Source organism: Epinephelus moara, chromosome 9 (genome assembly GCF_006386435.1).
Source record: "Epinephelus moara isolate mb chromosome 9, YSFRI_EMoa_1.0, whole genome shotgun sequence".
NCBI lineage: Eukaryota > Metazoa > Chordata > Actinopteri > Perciformes > Serranidae > Epinephelus > Epinephelus moara.
The window spans coordinates 36,289,860-36,300,864 of NC_065514.1; the positions used below are offsets into that span (position 1 = coordinate 36,289,860).

At 40.1% G+C, this 11,005-nt stretch overlaps 1 protein-coding gene across 3 annotated transcripts in view; it reads left to right on the plus strand.

Moving 5' to 3' along the window:
- The window catches only part of il6st (interleukin 6 cytokine family signal transduce), a 45,142-nt gene that overhangs the window by 26,784 nt on the left and 7,353 nt on the right, over positions 1–11,005 (plus strand). For all 3 annotated transcript variants that reach the window (XM_050052670.1, XM_050052672.1, XM_050052671.1), the window contains 5 exons: positions 1,243–1,344; positions 6,401–6,547; positions 6,680–6,820; positions 8,846–8,942; positions 9,338–9,419. In XM_050052670.1, coding sequence (XP_049908627.1) covers positions 1,243–1,344; positions 6,401–6,547; positions 6,680–6,820; positions 8,846–8,942; positions 9,338–9,419 — 569 coding nt within the window. The remainder of the gene's footprint in view (positions 1–1,242; positions 1,345–6,400; positions 6,548–6,679; positions 6,821–8,845; positions 8,943–9,337; positions 9,420–11,005) is intronic.

Below are 11,005 nucleotides of genomic sequence, written 5' to 3' on the forward strand. Positions count from 1 at the left end.
GACGATAGGACGGTAGAGCGCAAATCTCTACCTTGGGCCAAATTTATATCATTTCTACCGTCTACCGCATATACCGTGCAGCCCTAAAATGAGCAAGTAATAGCAGAGATAATAAAATCTGAACAAGCCTGCCACAAAAAATGACAGTGTTCAAATGTTACTCCCTGCCAGATGCCAGGTGAACCCACATGTAACTACACAGTCAGGAGGACTTGTACAGTAGCTATATAAACTCGTGCTAAGCAACCTTAATAAGCACAGTATCATAGCCTATTAACCTGAAATCCTGAGTGCAGAGCTGATCTTCTTCCAGGCACTGTTTGTGTGTAGGCCTATTAAACGACAGTTTTTGAGGTTTCAATCAGTTATGAATCATAATGGGGTGGGAGGCATATTCACTGACCTGCTAAATATATTAACTGCAGGGTTTCCCCCAGGATTTTTTGAAACTGTGGAGGAGGGCTCCGGCGATGACGGAAACTGAATGTTTTTATAAATACCCTATTTATTCACTACACAACTGTAGCCTAATCTAATGGCACAGTTTGCAGCAAGGCTGAGAGCAGATGCTGCCTGTTCCTCAGGTCTGTCTTCACCTACACATAAAAACAATTAAAAGTGTGTTGAATATGTTGATCCTGAATGTGCTCTTACACTGACCAGGTTGTCTGGAGGGGGGGCGTGGTAAACAGGTAGCAGGTGTCGCTGGAGGGGGGGCGTGGTAAACAGGTAGCAGGTGTCGCAAATTAATAAATGGCTCCCCCCCCTTGACGGCGCCACTGGCGCGCACATGTGAGTTGTTGACAGCGACAACGTGTGTGTCGGCGTCGTCTAGTGTACCAAGTGCAGCACGGTGCTGGTATAGGACAGCAAAAAGACGGGGACCTCAACACTTTGTTGGGGGGCGGGGTGCCCCCCCAATATAATGGTTGGGGAAACACTGCCGTGTGATCCTTAAGTCTGCATTCAAAGCAATTTGATGAGAAAAGTCTGCACTGCATTACCTCTTCTTTTTGTTCACCGTGAAAACAGCAGTTGTTCTCCATAAAATGTATTACAAACATATTACAAACTTCCAACAGCCACCTCTCAGGCCTGCAGGGTGTGTCATACTCAAAGGCTAGATTTCTTTTACTTTACTGATAAACTGATTCTGATTCTCTGAATACAGGTTTTTTAAGTCTACAGGCTTTACTCTAAATAAGCATTTAATTTAACTCTTGATCTCAATGTCAAATCTAGGCAACCTGGAGAAGTTTGTTTGCTACAACGTGTCTGTGTATCCAATATACTCTGGATGGACTGGGAAGCCAGCAAGCCTAGAAACCTTTTTGGAGCAAGGAGGTAAGATAACACTCTTATCAGTGACTTATTGTGAGTAGTAAATCATTGTATTTTTTTAAAATGTTGTGAAAACCTAAAAGCAGGTCAGAACTGGGTTATACAAATTCTATTTGCAGAATTAAACATTTGTTCTTTGATAGTATCTGAGTAGTCTCTACAAATAGATATCTGCATATGTTTGCAAAATCTGTAGAGATTTTTTTGGGATTGGAAGCGTTCTGGTTTCCATTTGTAGTCCGTTTGTAGTCCGAGTAGTATTAATCAGTCACTTAAGAGCAGGCTATGGTTGCGTGCGGGTAATCAGTGCGTGTGGAGAGCAAAAGAGGTGGAACGCATTGGTCAAAATGCATCTTGGAACCCATCGGCTACAGTCTGACAACAATTTAGCTTATTTTCTAATTTAGAATGCATAATATGCAGATATCCTCTTATAGAGATTTACTGAAATGTTGCTTATCGGACTGTAACAATGAGCGGCACATTTAAGAGGAAGTCTTGGCCTGGATATCTGCTAACTACACCAGAACCCCCAGAATACTGGCCGTTGGATAAATGGACTTGCACTTGTAAAACTCAATTCAAAATACTTTTGCACTACAGAGTCACATTCACCCATTCAGACACTGGTGGTCAAGGCTACAGTAAAAGGTTTTTTTAGACATTCACCCACACCTACCCACACATACCCAACCTGAAACAATCTGATCTCTAGTTCTGGACTCTTATCATATCACCACATCCATCATCATAACAGCTTTATGTGTGTCTGTCCCATTTGCCTTCTATGTACGTGTGCCACTTTTTTTTTTTTTTTTAATTTAGTTTTTGTCACAATATTTCACCCAAAAAAAAAAAAAAAGACACTTACACACTGATAGCATAGGCATAGGGAGCAATTTGGGGTTCAGTTTGACATGCAGTTGGAAGAGCTGGGGATCGAAATGCTATTCTTCCTATTAGTGGACATGTCGCTCTATATCTCCTGAGCCACAGCTGCCCCATGTCCGATGGGTTCGGGCATTGGTATCTGAGAGACTCTGCAGCATAATCAGCAGCTCTGTCTTCCCCATTTTTGTCTTCACCTTCTATTACTAAGTCTGTTGAAACTGTTCTTCCCAACAGGGGACACTGCACTATAAACTGTGCAACAGCATCCTCTGGCTGCAGCAAACTCAATATGTTTCTGATGCATAGAAACATAATGTTTCAGTAAAAACTGATCAGTTCCTCTCAAAACATCACAAACTGAAAGATATTTCATTTACAAAAATATGAGTCAAAAAAGCAGCACATTTTCAGTTTTTGAATTTGGTAACTGGAGTCTGGAAGATTTAAAATTCCTAAATAAAAAGAAATCAATGAAAGTAATAAATTGAAATACAATACATGTTGTTTTATTTTCCTCTTGTGTTTCATCCACTCTGTCATATTTTAATGAAAAACACACATTAATGACAATATTTTTTTTTCTTTTGTCTGTTATGACTGAATGAATTGTTTTTTATTGTGACATGAACTTTCCATGCAAAGCACAACATTGAAGACAAAATGAAGAGGTGGAGTGCATTTCCGTCTGGTCCAGCAGAAAGCAGCATAGACCTGCTAATATTGAATGTAAAGCACTGTCTGTAGTTTATATGAGGAGATGCAGGGGAGCTTTTTCTTTTTTCACATGAAGCTGTGTTTTCGATGCAGTACAACTCTTCACCTTGCTCTTTGCGTTGTGTAATAAGGAAAAACCATTCATTCAGTTATTAAAGAAGAAAAATCAAAATAATCATAATTGAGCATGTTTTTCATTTAATTATGATGCAGTAAATGCATACATAAAGAGCCATAGAAGAGTGGAGCTGCCTGAATATTTATTTTTCTTGTTTTAACAATTAATTGTAATCAATTAAATACTAATCATTGTTGTTAGATGTTTCTTTGTTGTCCTGGCTAATATTTATACTTTTCTGAGTTAAAAACATTTTGCCAGTGTGCCACAGTGAGCAGTCATATGGACTCTGTTGGTCAACCATGATATTCGGTTTTGTGAGGAAGAGCCTTTCTTGTCGGTTAAATTTTAATTGTGTTTTTCACAGCCTGCCTTTAGCTCAGCCCTCTTATACCCAGCTCAGTCAGCAGGGACAAAACTGCCTTGCCAACAAACCCTTACAGCTGACCTGCACTGAGTGGATCTGGGCAGAACCACACGCCTCTTCCTCTGCCGCAAACTCTATTTCTAAGCTTTTTACACTCAGAGGCCATTCCTACTGCAAACGTCCATGGCATGTTCGGCTCCACAAAATGCACAGTGAGCTGTGTTCTGACCACAACACTATCTCCTGAGCGACTATAAACTGTTTTCTCATTTTTCAGGCCCTCTCCCTGGCTTTAGCTGCCCTACCTGATACCTGTTCAAAATTGCTTGCTTTCTGGCCTGTTCATCCTCACATACAAACAAAATCCCATCTTGTTTGCTTTTTGCCTCCAGTTTGTTTGCTTCTCAGTGCTCACTCTCAGTGGCTGCTGCACTTGGACAGAATGTGGCGAGATGAAGCTATAGCTGAAGACCAAGACCTTGGTGGCTCCTTGCCTATTTACTACCATTTGGGGGAGATGGAAGCACATCAGAAGTTGCTCCTAGCATGAATCTAATCTCCCTGCTTTAATGCCCCACACTTGTCTCCATTTAAGTTTCTCATTTTCTACACATTCCCAGCTCATCCTCCGACAGCGCTCTACTTGGAAGACTACCCTTAACACCTAGCAGCCTATTTAAACCTCATTAAGGGGTGATGGGACTACCCTGCCTTTTCACCCTTATTTAATGGTTATTATTGTAATTGCAAAACTGCAATAGCAAGATTTAGTTGCATATATAATTACTGTTTTTAAATGCATTAATTAATTACATGTATTATATATTATGATACACTACTGAAAAAGTGGCACACTGCTGACTCTACAGGTGGCAACAGATGTTAAGTATTTTTAGTTGATGGATGAATCCAAAGCAGGGCTACCTACAATGCCTATAAAAAGTATTCACCCCCTTGGATGTTTTCTCCTTTTGTTGCTTTTACACATGAAATCATGGTCAATATAATCTGGCTTTTTTGACAAGAATTGGCAAAATAAGCTTCCGTCATGTCATGTGAAAACAGATTTTCTTAAATTAATGTCAACTGATTAAAAATATATACTGTAAAATAAGTGTTTGCATAAATATTCACCCCCTTTAAAGTGACTGACCTAATTCAACAGAGGTCCAGCTAGTTGATGCCAGCATTGTCACAATTAGTGAAATGGAGATCGCCTGAGTGCAGTTAATGCGTGTCAAGTGATTGTAGTATAAAACACCTGTGTCTGGGAGGTCCAGTCTCTGGTTCATCAGTATTCCTGCTACAATTGCAACATGAAGACAAAAGAACACTCCAAGCAACTCAGAGAAAAGATCATTGAAAAGTCAGGAGATGACTACAAAAAGATTTCCAACTCACTGGACATCCCACAGAGTTCAGTTAAATCCATCATTAAGAAATGGAAGGGGTATGGCACTTGTTTAAATCTGCCTAGAGCTGGCCGTCCTTACAAACTGAGTGACCGGGCAAGAAGAAGACTGATGAGGGAGGCCACCAAGACACCCACGACTACTCTGAAGGAGTTCAAAGCTTCACTGGCTCAGATGGGAGAGACTGTACATACAACAACTGTTGCCCAGGCTCTTCACCAGTTGAAGCTGTATGGGAGAGTGGCAAAGAGAAAGCCACTGTTGAAAAAAGCTCACATAAAATCTCGCCTGGAATTGGCCCAAAGGCATGTGGGAGACTCCAAGGTCAATTGGAAGAAGGTTATTTGGGCTGATGAGACAAAATTTGAGCTTTTTGGCCATCAGACTAGACGCTATGTTTGGTGAACACCAAACACTGCACATCACCACAAACACACCATCTCCACCATGAAGCATGTTGGTGGCAGCATCATGCTCTGGGGATGGGAGCAAAAACAAAAGTGTTGCGTTTATATTTTTGTTCAGTGTATTTTCCAGCAAGACATTGACATTATTTTGTAAAAATCTGTTTTCACTTTGATATTAAAGGGTTTTTTGTTTTTTTTGCAAATTCTTGTTTAAAAAGCCAAGTTCTACTGACCGTGATTTCATGTATAAAAGCAACAAGAGGGTGAAACTTCCAAGGGGGGTGAATACTTTTTATAGGCATTGTAGTTGCTAACAGACTGGTGAGGGGTGATTTTACTCTATACACTGATTGAGCAGAAACGTACAAACATCAGCAAGGTCAACAACAACCAAGATTCATTTTATAGTCTGTGCAACAAATTTTTTGCTTCAGCTATTTAAATTTGTCATCAGCATTGGTCATATCAGCTGGTAGTCACTAGCTCAGAATGAGAGGCCTGACAACAATAACGAACAACAAAGTTTTGATTAATCTCTATGAACAGATATCTGCATATGTATGCACAATCTGTAGGCAACGGAACAAGATTTTGGTATCGGACATGTTCTGCTTTCCATTCATAGTCCAAATAGGATTGACCATTCATGTTTGAGCAGGCAGATAAGCATTCTGTGTTTAGAGCGAAAGAGGCAGAACACATTAACCATAATGCAATCTCAGAACTCATTGGCCATCATCATCTGATGATGATTAGCATTCATATGCAGAGATGAGATGAGACAGCTCTCAACTCCAACTCCATTCAGGTGTCTGATCTTGCTAATCAGACTGTTAACAATGGTCGGTGCTAGGAAGAGGAACTCTTGGTCCTCGTACCTGTTATTCATTACCCGGATATCCACTGACCATACCAGAACCCCCAAAATATTGGCTGTTGCCCCGGAGTCTTATTGTCTTCAGACCAACAGCTGATTGGATGGGAGATTGAGTTTTCATTGACAATCATTATTTGACAAAGTACTTAAAATTTTCAAGTTGTTAATTACACTCAGTTCCTAAAGAGATGTTACCACCAATCATTTGTAGAAAGCCAGTCTACATTTGAATTCAGATAACCTACAGACATGATGTTACTGTTGTGGTTGCAGCTCCGCTGAAAGCCCCGGCTATTCAAGTGAACGGTAAACCAGGACGGAACGAGGCAGAGCTGGTATGGAAGCACATTCCCCGACGTGAACAACGAGGCTTTATCACAAACTACACCATATTCTTTACAAGTGGAAGTGAAATACACGGTATGTACCTCTCTCACAGTATCCTGAATAAGTTGGGGTTTTCACATTTACAGTTCTCTGTTTAATTTTGATGGTTAATGGTTTTCCTGACAGTATTCTTCAGCATCTGATTTCTGTTTTGCTCATTTGCAGAGATAACAGTGCCAGCTAACACCACCTCATACACTGTGAGGTCACTGTCAGGCAACACAAAGTATGACACTTGGCTCAGGGCTTCAACCATCCAAGGCTCAGCCATTGGCATTAATCACTCATTCACCACTCTGAAATATGGTGAGTGGAACCTTTTCTGCATGGTGAACTGTTCCATCTGTTTCAAAAATGTCCCAACGTCAATTTCTGTTTTTCAATAGAGATATTAGATTGAGAAACAAACACACACAAAGCCATAGCCAAGTGATACTACCTATTGATACCTACGACATGACCTAGTTGGCAAAATTAATCATGTTTTGAGAAGAAGCATCATAAAATTATTATTAAACTTTTGTAATACTATAAGAAAACGAATTGTTTGCAGATGGGTTGAAATTGTTGGCACTTGGATAAATATGATGTAGGGCTGTACCCGACTCAGAATTATGTCAGTCGAATCACAGCTTTGGCTGTTCAGTAAGAATATTCAACATTTAGTTCTTTTTTTTATTTTTTATTTTTCATAAAGTTTTTAAGTTTGAACGGAGTTCATTCAATATAGTGAACAAGCCAATTGTGCTAACGATTGATCAGAAATGGGGAAACAGCACTTTATAATAAAACTATATGCCAAAAATTTACTGTACTTAAAAATAAAGTATGTTTGCCAGTCACTTGCTGTCCATTCAGAATGTGTCAGCAACCCACTTTTGGACCGTGACCCACCAGTTGGGAATCACTGATTTAAGCAATATCACATGAGAGGGAGTGCTGTTGTACTGTATATTAGTACTGTACTGTGTTATCTTAGGCCACCAAATCACAGCGGTGCTGATATTCAGTCCAACACCATGAACTTGAGTGTGATATTGCTTTTTCACAACAGTTCTACAAGTGCCATTTATCAACAGTAAAACGCAGCAACAGGTTCTGATTTGTGTGCTTATGTAATGATTTATTTGGCTCCCACACAAATAGTTCAGCAACTGGACCAGGACTCTACTGTTGCCAAGCAATGCGTAAACATTCCTGCACACTAGCTTGCTACTTTGCGTAAGCTAGGTCTACACTTTACCACAGAGCAGCTGCCATCTGTGTGTTTCCATTTATTTTGTGACCAGTGAAATCAGTCTGTTGATAGTTGCTTTGGTGGAATACGTGTAATGCTGATGAATTAACAGCTTAATCAGTACGTTGCGTCATCCTCTGATGTCATATGAACACACCTGGAGATATGCATTTAGGTATCCAGGCTTCTATCTGTCCCTTTGTCCTTTTTTGACCACTTTAATGTAATTCCAATGTTATCTGTGGTAATATGTTCACTTTGCAGTGAAAAGTTTGTTACGATGACCCTTAATGTTGGCTAATTAATGATTAACATAATAACCGGCTCAGAACACCTGTAAAGCAGAGTGATACACGCAGAGCTAAAAGTCCCAGTGCTGTTATACTGTATATCAGCACTCATGGAATGCATCCTGTCTAATCAAAATGCTTGGTTGGAGCTAACTGTTGTGTAAATGATAGTGTAGTTTTCACAAATTTAAATAATGCTCCCTCTGCACTGCCTGTCATGTTTAGTTCAGTTGCAGAGAACACTTTAACATTTTGTGATTTATTCCTTTGCAAACATGCACATGACGTGACACCAGATCTTAACCACACATGAACTATGACTGGGCTCATTTACGATCTGTTTCTATAAATAACCCACTAATGTGAAAAGTTGCAATGACACACAATATTGCATCCCTGATCATCCATGACAGGCCCAGTAAATTTCCCTCTTGTATGTTTAATGACTAATTCAAGACCATTTTTGCCATACCTCTAAAACATGATCAAGTTTAACATTTTTCTCAGACAACCTGATCTTTGATATATATAGGTGCCTACTGTTCCATTAAGAAATCAAGCACTGATAAAACATTCAGTCAATGGCTGGTTTCATGGTGTTTCTAGAAGCCAAGGAGATAAATGACACGATGATGGTGGTGACCTTACACATGTTGATTGGCTCAATGTATTTACATGCATTATAGCAATTTATTAAAAGTTGATTTGCTTTGATAGAAGTATACTGACATGCATTTTCACTCAGTACCTGGCTTGGCTTGTTGAATTGTCTTGTTGAGTAAATGTCCTCTGTGTTTCCCTCAGCGCCAGGAGAGATGGAGAGCATTGTGGTGGGAGTCAGCCTTGGTTTCATGTTCATTGTTGTCATGACCATGCTGCTCTGTGTCTACAAAAAAGATGTGTAAGTTACACTAAAACACATTAAAATGTTGCTCTCAGAACAGGGTCCCCATTTGTCCACTTCGCTGCGCCTTGTCCCTCTCTGTGATGGCAGGCATTTCAACACACTTGTCTGTGGCCATTCATAACAGCTGTAAACACTTGAGCCCTTAAACGTGGTCATATTAACTAGTTCATTTAGAACATAGCCACAGGACTGTCCACAGTTGTTAACTACTCACCACTATCTACAGTGTGATGTTAGAAAGTAATAGTTAAACCAAGAAAAACTGCCAACCCCATTACTCAGATCCACAGTGAAAATAAATGTTTTAAAGGTTATTATAGTGGTATTATTATTTTTTGATCCAAAGTTTCTTAGCTGATCTATAACCCTCAGTGTTTCCTCTCTTACAGGATCAAGGAGAATTTTTGGCCTCGGATTCCAGATCCTGGGGAGAGCACCATTGGAAACTGGTCTCCTGATTATCCTTTGAAAGTGAGCACTTCTTTTGAACTGACACATGTGACAACGTGCGGTATTCAGTGTTTCCTACAGAATTAAAATCTATGTGTGTCGGTAGCTAATGAAGGGGGCTTTGGGGTGAGGGGTTGGCTAACTTCCCAATTTTTTGTTGCCTGTGTGTCCTTGTGTATCAGTCTGTGTCCTTTCTCTAAATTCTGAGGTTTTTGTTGGTATGTGCATGCAGCGCAGAAAGAACTCTTCATGAGGACATCCCTCTGTCCTTAGGACCCTCACAGCGGAGAAGGAAAAACTCCCCAAAAAAACCCTTTAACGGGGGAAAAAATGGTAGGAACCTCATGAAGAGCAACTGAGGAGGGATCCCTCTTCCAGAACGGACAGATTTGCAATAGATGTCGTACAGAACAGATCAACATTATAAATTTACAGTAATCCATGTGACAAAATGAGACATAAAGACAGACAGAGAGAGAAATTGAGACAGAGGCAGACCGAGAGAGACAGAGACAGAGAGAGATGCAGGGCAGGCAGTAATGACAATAGCTTAAAATAATATTAATTTTAGTAATAATAATAATAAAAATAATAACAACAGTAATTTTGGTAGCATTTGTTGTAAGTATATATTAATATATGATAGTATATGTATGTGACAATAATGATCATATGTGTATAATAACTGTAGAAGTACGATTAATAATAACAGCAGCAGCAGGAGGCATCAGGCAGGACCACGGCAGCAGCATAACCACGACACAGGATCCAGGCGCAGCTGCGATATAAGGTAACCTGTGAGACAGTGGAACACAAAGGCTCCGGAGAAGAAGCTAGTGACATGCAGTAAGGGTTAGGGATATGAAGTAATAGGACAGGAATGTTAGCAAATGACGAATAACCAACTTTTCAGAAACTGAGCAGAGAGAGAGAGAAGGAGCTCGGTGTATTATAGGAAGTCCCCCAGCAGACTAGGCCTATGTCAGCCTAACTAGGGGCTGATCCAAGACAATATAAACATGAAAAAGCCAGCAACACTCGGTGTCCTTCGTTACAAACTTTTACTACCTCACTGGTACAGGCGATCAAACATACAGACCGGTTTCGACAAGTGTCTTCCTCAGTGTGTGAAAAAACAACAACTTTTTTCTTCTTTTTTGAGAGTGTGTGTTGTCTTTCTTCGTTGACTAGCTGGTCCAAGACAAGCCTGAGCCAGCCCTAACCATAGGCTTTATCAAAAAGGAAAGTCTTAAGTCTAGTCTTAAATGTGGAGACTGTCTGCCTCCTGGTCCGAAACAGGAAGATGGTTTCACAGAAGAGGAGCCTGATAGCTGAAGGCTCTGGCTCCTGATCTTCTTTGGGAGACTTTAGGAACCACGAGTAACCCTGCATTCTCATAGCGCAGTGTTCAGGGGCCGGGTTGCACCAACAGGGCTTATGCCTACACCGCGTTCCAAATTATTATGCAAATTATATTTTTCTCTGATTTTCCTAAATAGTCGATGCAAATGACAGTCAGCATAATTTTCAAGTCATCAGCTGTTAAAGTTTAATTCAAATGTTATTGAACAAACCTCCCAATGAAAACAGTATTTTTTTCAAAAATA